General features: G+C 38.5%; 1 protein-coding gene across 5 annotated transcripts in view; it reads left to right on the forward strand.

Annotated features, from left to right (window-relative positions):
- Nucleotides 1–2455: 2455 nt before the first annotated feature.
- Nucleotides 2456–15541, forward strand: part of sun2 (Sad1 and UNC84 domain containing 2) — a 52321-nt gene continuing 39235 nt past the window's right edge. For 3 of the 5 annotated variants that reach the window (XR_009064150.1, XM_057843704.1, XM_057843707.1), the window contains exons 1-2: nt 2456–2532; nt 14264–14372. Coding sequence is in view for 4 of the 5 variants with exons in the window: in XM_057843704.1 (XP_057699687.1) it covers nt 14266–14372 (107 nt within the window). In the remaining variant the exon portion in view is untranslated. Of the gene's footprint in view, nt 2533–2560; nt 2735–13542; nt 13638–14263; nt 14373–15541 lie in introns of those variants that run through there. The other 2 variants (XM_057843705.1, XM_057843706.1) reach the window with 2 other exon arrangements.

Raw genomic sequence — 15541 nt, forward strand, 5'->3', positions numbered from 1 at the left:
TTACACCAAGCGTTTTACCTATTGCAGATTCAGTCTTCCCAGCCAGGTGCAGGTCTACAATTTTTTCTCTGGTGTTTGATTGGTCTTGGCCATAGTGAAGTTTGGAGTGTGACTGAGTTGTGGACAGGTGTCTTTTATACCGATAATGAGTTAAAACAGGTGCCATTAATACAGGTAACGAGTGGAGCCTCTTTAGACCTCGTTAGAAGAAGTTAGACCTATTTGACAGCCAGAAATCAGAAACAGCCAGGTAATTGTTTTGCACGTTTGGATTATTTAGCAAGGCAGGTTGGTCACTCTTGCTGTGTGGTTGTTTATACAGTCGTTGCGGGCCTGATAAACAGTTGTTTTGAGTTCCCCCATTAAGAAGCAACGTGTTGAACCAAAGAAATTGCTGCGGACGATCAAGGGATTAAACCCGGTCTTCTGTAATATTAGCATACACGTATGATTAAATAGCCCTATCCACACTATGTTGCTCACAGAGTTTCATGAGACTTGATTACTGTCATTGTATTACATTTATGATGACAAATATTCCATAAATCTGTGTGGAAAAGCACTATTTAAAGCAACACTTAGTAACTTTTCACTTTTGGTCTATTTTAGCGATGCCGGTGGACAAAACCGGTATTAAGACTGTGGTTCCCATGAGGACCAGCGCACACCCGTACATGTCGTAAAATCATCAACAATCAACAGCATTTCTTTCTCCAGCAGCTGTATGAAGGATGAATAGTACCGTACATTCCCGAATATAAGACGTCCCTGATTAAAACACGACCCCCTCTTTTTCAAGACTCGAGTTTGAAAAAAGACTTTTTGAACACTAAATTAATTTTTATACAGAAAATAATTACAGTACATCTGAAACAAATGATTATAACAATATATTTGAAAGAAAAAGCATGTTATTTTGCCTCATTCATTCCAATTTTAATATCTGAACATTTAAATATGTAAACTAAAGTGCAATCACATTCAGAAATGAATGGCTTCTGGTTTTTGAAATGTAAATAAACTATTGTGATAAAACAACAAAATTGCAATAACTGCATTAACCATCGAAGTGAAGTCTTACTGTAACTGTAGTCTTGAAACAAATCTGAATGAGGAAAAACATTGCAATAAAATATTGCAAACTGTTTAAACTTGAGAATAGCTGAGTCATGACAGAACATCGCTTCAATGATATCTGGCGACATCTAGCGTCGTGAATGGGTATAACGTCTAGACCGCGAATATAAGACGACCCCCACTTTTTCATTCTTATTTAAATAAGGTAATAAGGTTAATTAATCCAGTTGTGGCTAAACAATAGCATATGACGGTTGGCAACTTTGTGGCTTAGTATGGCTAACCCCCCCACGCCACCCGAACTAGTCAGCGGGGGGGGGGGGGGGGGGGGGGCAGCGAGTGAAAGCCGGGCCAATGTTTATTCTGTATATCCTAGTAGCCTGCCTTTTTTTCCTCCTCAGACAAAACTTTTAGTCTCTTTTGTTGCTCTGCCATCTTAATAGAATTCATGCGAAAGCGTTTGCATCTTTATAATCAATGGGGAAAGTGACGTATGCCGTAAAGCAGTCAGCAAATTTGAAGTTTTTTGTGTGTGGGAGGTTCCTGCCACCCTCCTCAAAGTTGATTAGTGACGGGGAAAGCGATACAGACCCCCTCAAGATATAAAAGCAGTGTCAATCCACTAGTTGTCAGTCGACATATTATCACAAATGTTATGAAAATATTTTATGAACGTTGAAAATTGACCTAGTGTTGCTTTAAGGGTACTGGCATGCTACTGTGAAAAAGTATGCTAATCTGACAGAAAGCATTGTTTCCTGCTGAAACTGAGAACATAAAATTTTAAAAAAACAACAACAAAAAACATGTAGTAGTACAATCCCCGTTCAGTACAGACATTGGCAAAACTTTCCTTCCTTTTAAAACATTACTTCAATTGTATTTCATTCATCATTATTACTGAATCTATTTCAGATTATTTAATTTACATTTTCTTTAGTTTAGTAGAAGAGTTCCATACAACTAAGGTATAATTGAATTAATTTTTAGTCTCCATAAAATAAACCCCAATATATTTCTTTCCTCACGTCACTTGAGACCTTCAATGTGACTGACGAGGTGATAGCACCCTCTTGTGTGTAACGCTTGAACTGCAATCTAGCAGCAACGTTCTGTTTTGTTATGATGGCAGACAGTGTGCGTCAAGTTTCCATTTTAACTGTTACATACCGGAAATAGTGTCAAGCGCTTATGACGTTTTGTATGTCGAACGGCCTTGTACAACTGTATTAAACAACAGCGTTGTTTGAACACCACTCGAAAAAAATTGGCCTTGATTAAAATGTTGTAGCACACTTCGGCGTTGCCGAAAAAGCATTCATTTGTTTCCAATTAGCTTTACTCTGAAGCACTATACCGGAAGCAGTTGCCTGCTTATCTTTACTGCATCTTAACTCGGGTGCTGTCAAAATTCGTAATCTCATCCGCAACTTGGATAAGACCACCCTGTCTAATGTAAGTTTCGAACATAGTTTTGTTTAATTTTCACCTAAATGCTCAAGTTTTCTTTTTGTCTTATCATGTCTTCCTGGTGATTAATTCGTTTCGTTTCGTTTTTTTGTTTTGTTTTTATTTTTTATTTTGTTTCTGCCTCACAGCTAATGGGTAACAGAGCTAGTTTTGTCTCAAGTATTCATTGAGTTACTGGAATCATAAGGTTTGTCGGTTTAAATTGTTTTTTGTTTGAAACTGAATTTAAGATAGAGAAGACGTCATTGTTACGTGCATTGAATTATAAAAAGTTGTAGGTGTATTTATGCATCTTGTCATTGGGGACGAGGCGGGTGATGTCACGGCGTCAACATGCTAGTTTATTCGTGGGTTTAAAAACTGCTACGAAGATTTTGTCACAAAGAAAAATAACTACAATAATATTCCTATATTTGCAACAACACACACACAAAAAAAGTATACTTCTAGGAAATAAAGTTGTATATTTTTCGAAAAAGCTGTATATTTTGATAAGGGTGTTAATTTAGTGACTTTTTTTCCCGTGACGTTCATCTTTAAAAAAAAAAAAAAAAAAAAAAAAAAAAAAAAAAAAAAAAAAAGTAAATATGTATTTTTATATTTTTGAAAAGTTGTATATATTTTAAAATAGAATATAAATATCATAATTTTCATTCATTTTTATGTACCGTACTGTAAATTTGTACGTTTTCTTAAGACAAGGCAAGGCAAGGCAAATTTATTTATAGAGCACAATTCAACGCAAGGCAATTCAACGTGCCTTACATCACATGAAGATAATAAAAAGCATTTAAATCAAGACAATCAAAATAGGAAATAAAATTATACATAAAAATCGCATTTAATCACAATTAGAATAAAAATAAATAAATAAAAATAAAACAAAAAACTACTACTACCACTAATAGTTGAAATCAGCAATGGAGATAAGCACAAGAGGAATAGAAACCAAGTAGATTGAAATATATAGACAGTTATGGGTATGCAGTGCTAAACAAAAGCGTTTTTAGCCCTGATTTAAAGGAGCTAACAGTTTGAGCATACTGCAGACGTTCAGGTAACTTGTTCCAGAGTTGAGGAGCATAATAACTAAATGCTGCCTCACCCTGCTTGGTTCTTGGAATATGCAGGAGACCGGTTCCAGACGACCTTAGGGGTCTAGATGTCTCATAGGAATCTAACAAATCCAGCATGTATTTTGGTCCAAGGCCATTAAGTGTTTTGTAGACGAGCAGTAGTATTCGATTGTCTACCCTTTGACTCACTGGAAGCCAGTGTAGCGATTTAAAAACCGGTGTAATGTGGTCCAGCTTCCTTGTATTTGTGAGGACTCTGGCTGCAGCATTCTGTACTAGCTGCAGCTTCCTGACTGATTTTTTATCAAGACCCGTAAATATACCGTTGCAATAGTCCAGTGGTCTCCAAACTATTCCACATAGGGCCGCAGTGGGTGCAGGATTTCACTCCAACAAAACAAGACCACAGCTTTTCACCAATCTGGTGTTTTATAAGTGTAATCAGTTGATTGCAGTCAGGTGCTGCTTGTTTTAGTAGAAACCTCATTGGTTAAAAGGTCTGTGCTTGATCGGTATGAACAAAAACCAGGACCCACAGCGGCCCTTGAGGACCGGTTTGGAGACCCCTGCAATAGTCCAATCTGCTGAAAATGAATGCGTGCATAAGTTTTTCCATGTCTTGTTGAGTCAGAAGCTCCTTAATTCTGGCTATATTTTTTAGGTGGTAATAAGCAGATTTAGTGACGGACTTTAGATGGCTATCAAATTTTAGGTCTGAGTCAATAATTACGGCAAGGTTTCTGACTTGATTTGTAGCTGTAAGTGACATTGTGCTAAGGTGCCTGCTTATCTTTGACCTTTCCTTTTTTGGCCCAAAAATGATCACTTCTGTCTTCTCCACATTTAACTGGAGAAAATTCTGGCATATCCATTCATTGATTTGATGAATGCATTTACTCAGGGAGACTAAGGGACTATAATCATGTGGGGACACAGAAATGTACAGTTAAGATAATATTGCTAGAACAAAGTCATTAACTATTATGATTCTTGTTATATTTGCAATTTTCTAGTTGTTTCTGAGAAGATAAATTGTACTTCTATTTTGGAGGGTAAGTTACTTTTTCATTGTAGTATGTACATTGGTATGAAAAAGTATCTGAACCATGTGAAATTCATCACATATTACCATAAATCACCATCAGTGTGATCTAATATTTGTCAAAATCACACAGATGAAAATAGTGTCTGCTTGAACTAAAACCACCCAAACATTTATAGGTTTTCATATTTTAATAAGGATAGATTGCAAACAATGTCGGAATGGGAATAAATAAGTAAGTGAACCCTCTGCCTAAGGAGACTTAAAGAGGAATTGAAACCAATTTTTACCAAACATTTTAAGTCAGGTGTGTGCCCAATCACTGATGGGTGGTTTGAAGCTGCCCTGCCCTTTATAAAACACACACTGGGTAAGAATTGTCTTGATGAAAGGTATTTTCTGATGTACATCATGGCTCGTTCAAAGGAGCTGTCTGAAGACCTGCGATCAAGGATTGTTGATTTGTATAAAGCTGGGAAAGGATACAAAACCATCTTTAAAAGTCTGGATGTTCATCAATCGACAGTCAGAGAAGTTGTCTACAATGGAGAGAGTTTGGCACTGTTGCTTCTCTCCCAAGGAGTGGCCGTCCATCAAAGATGACGCCACAAGTTCAGCACAGAATACTCAGAGAGGTAAAAAAGAACCCTAAATTGTCTGATAAAGACTTACAGAAATCCCTGGCAAAGTCTAATATCTCTACACATCAACTATATGTAAAATGATGGCCAAGAATAGTGTTCATGGGAAGATTCTACAGAGGAAGCCACTGCTGTCTAAAAAAACCTTGTTGCTCGTTTAATGAACGCAAAAAGGCACTTGGACACTCCACAGAAGTTTTGACAAAATATTCTGTGGACTGATGAAACCAAAGTTGAGTTGTTTGGGGGTACCGTGTGGAGGAAAAATGGAACAGCTCACCAACATCAACACCTCGTCCCCACCGTGAAGCATTGTGTAGGGAGCATCATGATTTGGGGCTGTTTTCTGCCTCGGGGCCTGGACAGCTTGCAATCATTAATGGAAGAATGAAATCAAAAGTTTATCAGGATGTTTTGCAGTAAAACTCGAAGATAAAAAAAAAAAAAAAGGATTGATGCTGCGACAAGACAATGATCCAAAACACAAAGTAAATCAACTTGAGAATGGTTTCAGAAGAACAAAATACCTGTTCTGGAGTGGCCAAGTCAAAGTCCAGACTTGAACCCCATTGAGGTGTTGTGGCATGACCTAAAGACAGCGATTCATGCCAGACATCCCAGGAATCTGACTGAACTACAGCAGTTTTGTAGAGAAGAATAAAGTAAATAAAGTTTATTGAATTGAATTGAACTTATTTTTCTCCCTTCTGTCATTGTTTGCATACTATCCTCATAAGAATATGAAAACCTATAAATGTTTGGGTGGCTCTAGTTAAAGCAGGCACTGTTTCTTCATCTGTGTGATTTTGAAAAAGATCAGCTCACATTAGATGGTGATTTTATTCAGAAATTTGAGAAATTCCAAAAGTTTCAGATACTTTTTCATACCACTGTACATTCAAAATTACATTTGTACTACTGCTAGGACAAAGTTTTTGAGAAAATAAAAATTTGTACACCCCAAGGTCAATTTTTATATTAATTCAAGAGTAATTGTATATATATAAGAGAGAAAAATATTACTTTTTCCCCATCATAATTGTGTGACTATTTGTGTAAGTGTCACTGTAATTGTTGTTTACAATAAATAATTTTACCTTATATTTTAATCCACATTTTATGACCGTATTTTTGTAATTGTCACTACTACTTTTTTTGTTTTTTATACAAGTTTAGTGCTGCAACGATTAATCGATTAATTCGAGTATTCGATTAGGAAAAAAAAGATTCGAATTAAATTTTGCTGCTTCGAGTATTCGTTTAATTAAGATGGTGTTGTAATGGTTTGTTTTGAACGTGTTTGCATTTAGTTTTATTGATTTGGGTGGATACACTGCCCTCTAGTCTGCCTCATTTCACGTGGCTGAATCCAGCTGCTCACTGTTAAGACCAACATAAGCTCAGTTTTTGTTTGAGCTAATGTTTTTTTTTAATGCATTCGTAGAGTAGTTTATAGGTACATTTAGCCGTTTTTTTGTGGGAATACGTGTCCGAACCATTTGTTAATAACATTGTTAAAAAAAAAAAAAAAAGTTAGCGTTTTATAGCATTTAAGCTAGCGGACGTTTGTTATATAAGTTAGCCAATTGTTAGCCAAATTTTTTTATACCGTTTGAGGCTCAGCTCAGGTATTTTTATTTTTTATGTTCTTTATCCGAGAACTCGATTATTCGAACTAAGTAGTTCATCGATTAATCGACTACTAAAATAATCGATAGCTGCAGCCCTATACAAGTTCTTGTTATTTTCCTTTTCTTTTTTAATAAAATGCAAATGATTCAGCTGCTCTGTGTGACTCACTCCACTGGCACTTTGAAAAATATGCCAACCACTTGTGGTTTGATGGAGCCACTGCAAACCCATTCATGCATTTCGAACCCTTTCTACATGTCTTCAATGTGCTGTTCTCTTTCCTTATCCACAACCTTTACGATCGGAAAAAGTTGTTAATTTCATATTTTGGAGTAAGAAAAGGTGGTAGAAGAGGTGAAGTGAATGCAACATTTCCCATAGAATTCAGAATAACGCTTTTGAAAACTCGGCTTGATCTTGATGGAATTGCTGAACGCGTGGGTTTCATTGGAAGGAGATGACCTTGAATTTGATGAAAAGGAGGTATTGCGGGTACGCCCATAAACAAAGAAATGCTTGGCTAAGCTTCTACAAGATGCATAATCAAGTATGAAAGAGGATTTGAGGGAATTAGACTGACCCCCTACTCAGTGCCCTTGGCTCCCTTGAAATTTGTTCAAGTGCATTTATAACACAGAAATGTGTGAACACTATAAATGCAAATGTTCAGGTGCTCTTTTTATGGGTTTCATCATTCTTTGCTATGTGCTGAAGCGACGCTGTGTATCAAACCTTGTGTCAGGTCGGTCTTTTACAGACTTCCTGTCCCTGCTTGTGGGTGCAAGTATGCCACCGCAACTTCCTTTTGTCATGTCTTCTGCTGCTTGTTTCTGACAGAAGTAATTTTCTCAAGACTGTAAAAGAGGCACTAAAGTCAATTTCCAATATTAAGTGTGGCCTGGTTGTGTCATGTTTCTGTTTCTGTTTCTTTTTTTTTTTTTTTTTTTTGACTGCAATTGCATTTGCAAGTAAAATCGTTTTACAAGTTGTAGGTTTTGAAGTTGGTCACGGTGTGATGTCACAACATGGCTAATTATGCCAGTACCTGCCCTTTATTCTTTCTCCACACCTACTAATATCAGGAGTAGTGTTGTTCATCTTACTTTAAAAAAGTAATTACAGTTACAAATTACTTCTCCCAAAAAGAAATGCGTGAGTAACTGTTACCTGAATGTAAGAGTAATTAGTTACTTGACAATGTAACTTTTGATAATTTTCATGTTTTTTTTGTTTTGTTTTTGTTTTCCTAAAAAAAAAAAAAATTTTTTTAAACAGGTCACACAATCTGAAGTTTAAAGAGTTTTTGGGACAATTGGCCCTAGCCCAATTCTTTACCCTAAACTTAACTAGACACTGGGGTATTGCAGATATTGCGATAACTAGGGGTGAACAATATCCTTTTTTTTTTTCAAACCGATACCAATATCAATAACTTCCTGCTCCTTAAGGCCGATACCGATAAGATAACTGATAATATATATACGATATATATTTGTCAATTTATATTCACCTGAATTTTTAAACACCTGTAGGTCAAAAAACTAGTGGTGGATTCAGCATAGATTTGCATTTGACCTAACCAGAATTTTCATGACATGAACATTATTATAATGAACAAAACAAAGACAAGAACAGTTTTGACTTCAAATAAAGTGCCCATATTAATTTTTTCAAATAAATATAATGTGAGTCAATCACAATCAATCAGTCAATATCATTGACGATGTGTTCCCCTGAACAATAAGCACAGAACCAAAACAAACGAACCCAACAGGTATTGTGCTTTGTCAGCAGATAAAACATTTGGTGCAACAGGAGAGGGGACTTTTGTCGTCTTGGTCCATGAAACAACTTTCTTAACCTGGCAATTATAGGACAGCAAGCCTCTCAATAACTTGTATACATAACACTGTAAAATGCAAACATTTGCTAATTGCCATAGTAAGGTTCATCACTCAGTGATGGAAAAACAAGGCCTCTAGAACAGTGACAAAACTTTGTGGAAACAAACGCACACGTCCCAATCCACCGACACCATGCCAAAATTAATATTAATAGGCCCGATAATATATAATGTTATTGGATTTATTGGGATGACATCATAATTCCTATTATCGAACCAATAATTATTGGACCGATAATTATCGTGCACCTCTAGCGATAACTAGATAATAACCTTTGCTATGTGTGGAAGTCATTTAATGTTGTGAATCAACCGTTAAAGATGTTAAAATTGCTCCCGTTATTGCATTAGTTCCCTTCCGTCTATTTTCGACATGTGTATGTTTTAAAACTGTTTCATCATTTAAAGATAGATTTAAGTTTAATTTTGCCGATTTAGGAGCATTTTAGATCAAAAGTGACTTAGGTTCGCTCGGAAACTTCTGTACAACAGCGCCTTCATGAGAAGTCTACTGCTTTAAGATAGCGGCTGTTCACTAACGCATCTAGTCCTTTATTAAATACACTCACCGTCCACTTTATTAGGTACGTCTGTCCAACTGCTCGTTAACACTTAATTTCTAATCAGCCAATCACATGGCGGCAACTCAGTGCATTTAAGCATGTAGACATGGTTTAAGAAAATCACCTGCAGTTCAAACCGAGCATCAGTATGGGGAAGAAAGGTGATTTGAGGGACTTTGAACGTGGCATGGTTGTTGGTGCCAGAAGGGCTGGTCTGAGTATTTCAGAAACTGCTGATCTCCTGGGATTTTCACACAGAACCATCTTTAGGGTTTAAAGAGAATGGTCCGAAAAAGAAAAAATATCCAGTGAGCGGCAGTTCTGTGGGCGGAAAAGCCTTGTTGATGCCAGAGGTCAGAGGAGAATGGCCAGACTGGTTGGAGCTGATAGAAAGGCAACAGTGACTCAAATAACCACCCGTTACAACCAAGGTAGGCAGAAGAGCATCTCTGAACGCACAATAGTCGAACTTTGAGGCAGATGGGCTACAGCAGCAGAAGACCACGCCGGGTGCCACTCCTTTCAGCTAAGAACACGAAACTGAGGGTATAATTTGCACAAGCTCATCGAAATTGGACAATAGAAGATTGGAAAAACGTTGCCTGGTCTGATGAGTCTTGATTTCTGCTGCGACATTCGGTTGGTAGGGTCAGAATTTGGCGTCAACAACATGAAACTATAGATCCATCCTGCCTTGTATCAACACTTCAGGCTGGTGGTGGTGGTGTAATGGTGTGGGGAACATTTTCTTGGCACTCTTTGGGCCCCTTGGTACCAATTGAGCATCGTTGGAACACCACAGCCTACCTGAGTATTGTTGCTGACCATGTCCATCCCTTTATGACAACAATTTACCCAACTTCTGATGGCTACTTTCAGCAGGATAATGCGCCATGTCATAAAGCTGGAATCATCTCAGACTGGTTTCTTGAACATGACAATGAGTTTACTGTACTCAAATGGCCTCCACAGTCACCAGATCTCAATCCAATAAAGCATCTTTGGGAGATTCGCATCATGGATGTGCAGCCGACAAATCTGCACCAACTGTGTGATGCCATCATGTCAATATGGACCAAACTCTCTGAGGAATGCTTCCAGCGCCTTGTTGAATCTGTGCCACGAAAAATTGAGGCAGTTCTGAAGGCAAAAGGGGGTCCGACCCGTTACTAGCAAGGTGTACCTAATAAAGTGGCCGGTGAGTGTATGTTGCTATTGCCGCCGTGTCTGTCATTTGCATCGAGTTCTGTATATACGTGATATCTACCGAAGCATCATGTGGGCGTAGTTTGTAGGCTATCGGCTACAGTCAGGTATTATTGGAGCCACCTAGCATAGTAGCGTCGCGTTTGCAACTGCGTCACACTCCCTTGCCTCCTCTCCACTCCTGCTCTGCTCTCGTCTCCGTGAGTTCGTCTTTTTCCAGAATTTTCTCGCGTCAGTCAAAAAACATCGTAACGCATATAGTAACACACGCCTTTCCCGCCTCAGTAACGGTAACGGCGTTGCCAAGATGAGAAAAGTAATTAATTAGATTACTCACTACTGAAGAAAATAACGCCGTTAGTAACGCCGTTATATTGAAATGTCGTTATTAACAACACTGATCAAGAGCACTGAGAAAAGCCGTCTTCATGGTTCAAAAAACGCCTGTATGCCCACCAGGCTTATAGAGCACTGTGGGAAACCCTGTTGTATTAACACATTGCCTGCCATTGACAACGTTCGACACCCAACGTGCAAACTGGTAGGACTGACTAAATGCTCATCTTTCATATGCGAATGATCACTGCCACCCTCCCAGTCCAAATGGACTGGACGTGTAGTGCCGTTAATTGCAGTCAATGAGTGCCCTCATGTTTTTCCATGTTTTTCTCTGTGGTTTCTTTGTATTTGATCCTGTAGATTAGCAGGATTATTGTGAAACAAGATTAGCAAAGCATATGTCAAGAGCAGGTCTCCAGACCAACATTTTTTACTAGGAGCATAGTAGCCCCTAACTTAAAATTTTAGGGGCGCAAACAGAAGATTCAGGGGTGCACACTGTAAATCGACATGCAAAGTTTTCCTCTAATTTTCACTGTTTAATCGACAAATACTTTCATAATAAATGCATAAAACTACACATTTATGAATCTATATTTTATTCTCTACATGTTTTGACATCAACCTGTATACTATCTACAAATTAAGTTAACATTGGATTTTCTTTTTTAATGAGACCCACCTGTAACATGGATGTGGAGTGTCTCGTTCATGACAAAAAATAAACATATAAATAAATGAAAAAGTTTGAAAAAGCAGAATCTAAAGATGGTCATGGGTTTAAGTCAGGGGTTGGGAACCTTTTTGAGCCAAAACACCCAACATATTTTAAAATGTGATTCCACGAGAGCCATACAGTGTGTATACCGTGGGGCAAATAAGTATTTAGTCAACCACTAATTGTGCAAGTTCTCCCACTTGAAAATATTAGAGAGGCCTGTAATTGTCAACATTGGTAAACCTCAACCATGAGAGACAGAATGTGGAGAAAAAAAAGATAATCACATTGTTTGATTTTTAAAGAATTTATTTGCAAATCATGGAGGAAAATAAGTATTTTGTCAATAACAAAAGTTCATCTCAATACTTTATTATGTACCCCTTTGTTGGTAATAACGGAGGCCAATTTTTAAAGAATTTATTTTCAAATCATGATGGAAAATAAGTATTTAGTCAATACCAGAAGTTCATCTCAATACTTTGTTATGTACCCTTTGTTGGCAATAACGGAGGCCAAACGTTTTCTGTAACTCTCCACAAGCTTTTCACACACTCTTGCTGGTATTTTGGCCCATTCCTCCATGCAGATCTCCTCTAGAGCAGTGATGTTTTGGGGCTGTCGTTGGGAAAGACGGACTTTCAACTTCTTCCACAGATTTTCTATGGAGTTGAGATCTGGAGACTGGCTAGGCCACTCCAGGACCTTGAAATGCTTCTTACGAAGCCACTCCTTTGTTGCCCTGGCTGTGTGTTTGGGATCATTCTCATGCTGAAAGACCCAGCCACGTCTCATCATCAATGGCCCTTGCTGATGGAAGGAGATTTTCACTCAAAATCTCTCGATACATGGCCCCATTCATTCTTTCCTGTACACAGATCAGTCGTCCTGGTCCCTTTGCAGAAAAACAGCCCCAAAGCACGATGTTTCCACCCCCATGCTTCACAGTGTGTATGGTGTTCTTCGGATGCAATTCAGTATTCATTCTCCTCCAAACACGAGAACCTGTGTTTCTACCAAAAAGTTGTATTTTGGTTTCATCTGACCATAACACATTATCCCAGTTCTCTTCTGGATCATCCAAATGGTCTCTAGCGAACCGCAGATGGGCCTGGACATGTACTGGCTTCAGCAGGGGGACACGTCTGGCAGTACAGGATTTGAATCCCTGGCGGCGCATTGTGTTACTGATAGTAGCCTTTGTTACTGTGGTGCACGCTCTCTGTAGGTCATTCACTAGGTCCCCCCATGTGTTTCTGGGATTTTTGTTCACTGTTCTCGTTATCATTTTGACGCCACGGGGTGAGATCTTGCATGGAGCCACAGATCGAGGGAGATTATGAGTGGTGTTGTATGTCTTACATTTCCTAATAATTGCTCCCACAGTTGATTTCTTCACACCAAGCGAAGAGTGAAGAGTTACAGAAAACGTTTGGCCTCTGTTATTGCCAACAAAGGGTACATAACAAAGTATTGAGATGAACTTTTGGTATTGACCAAATACTTATTTTCCACCATGATTTGCAAATAAATTCTTTAAAAATCAAACAATGTGATTTTCTGTTTTTTTTTTTCACATTCCGTCTCTCATGGTTGAGGTTTACCCATGTTGACACTTCCAGGCTTCTCTAATCTTTTCAAGTAGGAGAACTTGCACAAATGCTGGTTGACTAAATACTTATTTGTCCCACTGTATATATACGGGAGGGAGAGCATGGTCACACCCTCCTTTTACAAGCAGTCGCTGAGTTCTAATTGAAAGATCTTGAGAAATTGACAAAGAAAGCCTAAGATTGTTCCTTGGGATGCTACAAGCGTTGCATAATTGCGCACTCACTACTTGGAAAATAAACAAATTTGTCTGGCGCCACGTAGATTTCCTGGAAGCGGAAACCACAACCGGAGATGACCAGGGTGAAGTGTGCGTAACAGTGGCTGAGAAAGGCGGAGCCTCTCCAGGCGCACGTTTTGTGAGTCTCGCTCTCCTGGAAGTGGCAATTTGACAGTCCAAAATGTCACGAAAGTGAAAGCGATTGTGCGCACCTTTGTGACTTGGGTACCACGTGGTTTCCTTCTGTGGTTTAATTTTCCCCTAAACTATTTTTATATACTTCATTTTGCTCGGCATGGAGTCAGGAGGGGCTGAAACCGCCGCTCGGCCAGCGGCGGGTTCAACCGCTTCAAACATCACCCACCGCCACCTTCTTTTTCTTCTGTTGTAATTTACCTTGGCAAAGCAGCTCGTTACATTACCGCCAACGAGTGGATTTCAATGTGAAGGAGTTTGTCAGCAACAAAAACAAACAAAAAAATTAACCCCACAATGTTACTAGTTGTGCATGTGCTTGTACATGAAAAAAATAACTCGCACCGGTTCTCTATTTAGTTGCAAACTGTGACCGTTTGGTCGCAGTCTGGAGGCCTGAAGAGTTTTCCATCTAACGCAACTATTTCTTTGCCTGTATGGATAGTTGACTTTCTTATTGACTCTAAAGGAGCCCTGAAGAGTTTTCCATCTAACGCAACTATTTCTTTTTCTGTATGGATAGTTGACTTTCTTATTGACTCTAACTTAATTGTTGTATATTTTTGTCAGTCATGTCTCGTAGGAGCTGTCGCCTGGCGTCCACAGGGTACTACAACTCGGATGATGAATCCGACTCGAGTACCGTCACTAACATTTCCTACCGTGAGCACTCCGTCAAGTGAGTACATTATGTGAAACCTTCCTTAACATTTGTTTTAGCTAGCGTTGTCCGATATCATCGGGTAGCTGATAATATCGGCCGATAAAAGCATTTTAAAATGATACAGGATAATATCGACATCGTTTTTTTATTATTGGTTTTGGGCTAATATGCTTGTTGCCTTCGAAAGTGACTGTAGAAGCCGTCTGCCTTTGTACAGGGCACCCGCGGGTTATTAAAAGTATTAAAAAAGCATTGAATTTAGTTTTCCATTATTAAAGGTATTAAAAGTATTGAATTAGCTGTCGTAAGTCTGGAATTTTGTCACCGTGGTTTTAATTTTGAAGAACATCTCAGTGGAACCTAAATTATATCCGTGACGAAGTTGTTGTTTTTTTTAAACAATAACGAAGATGACGCGTAGAATTTTTACGATGCACTGCACCTCGTGCGTGCACGCCGTTAGCATCATTAGCATCAACATCACAACAGCAGGCAATCGCGCAGTACTGTGTGCTAACGCAAGGAACTGCTCAGATGCCTTAGTTGTTATGTTCGACGAAAGCCTCAACAAGACAACCAAGTCCAAACAGTTGGACCAGCATGTGAGGTATTGGATCGGCGACCAAGTCGCATCCAGATAGTTTGGGTCGCAGTTTATGGGTCATGCGAAGGCAGTGGACCTGCTTAACATTTCAAAGTAAGTTGCCAATTTCTCCAATTAAAATGTGTTAGATACAATAATGTATTGCTGCACGGTTTGCCTTTCGAATGAATATTAATTTCGTAGTTTTACCCCAAGAGTTAGCCATGTTCAATGGGGTATTGGCAGGTGCACTAGCCTTAGCATGGATAAACAGGAGTCGTAGATTCACCATCACCCTCAGATACACAACACAGTTGACACTATTATTGGAACGAGTGCGGGGTAACGTTGATCTGAATAACATGGCATGGTGATAGGCAAATTATAATGTAAGTGATAGTAAAACACCTCCTGGTATATTTAAATGTTTTTCTTAAGTTGAATAATTTTCTCTATCTGATTAAAAGAAATGTCTTCAATAGCTAACAAAGGATTAACGTGTGTTTTGTATACTTCTTGTAATGTGATTAGAAAAAAACAATTACCAAGGGAAATGGTCATGATTAGCCTTTTTATTTTGTGATAATTAATGGTAAACTAC

This window comes from Corythoichthys intestinalis, chromosome 8 (genome assembly GCF_030265065.1).
Source record: "Corythoichthys intestinalis isolate RoL2023-P3 chromosome 8, ASM3026506v1, whole genome shotgun sequence".
Taxonomy (NCBI): Eukaryota; Metazoa; Chordata; class Actinopteri; order Syngnathiformes; family Syngnathidae; genus Corythoichthys; species Corythoichthys intestinalis.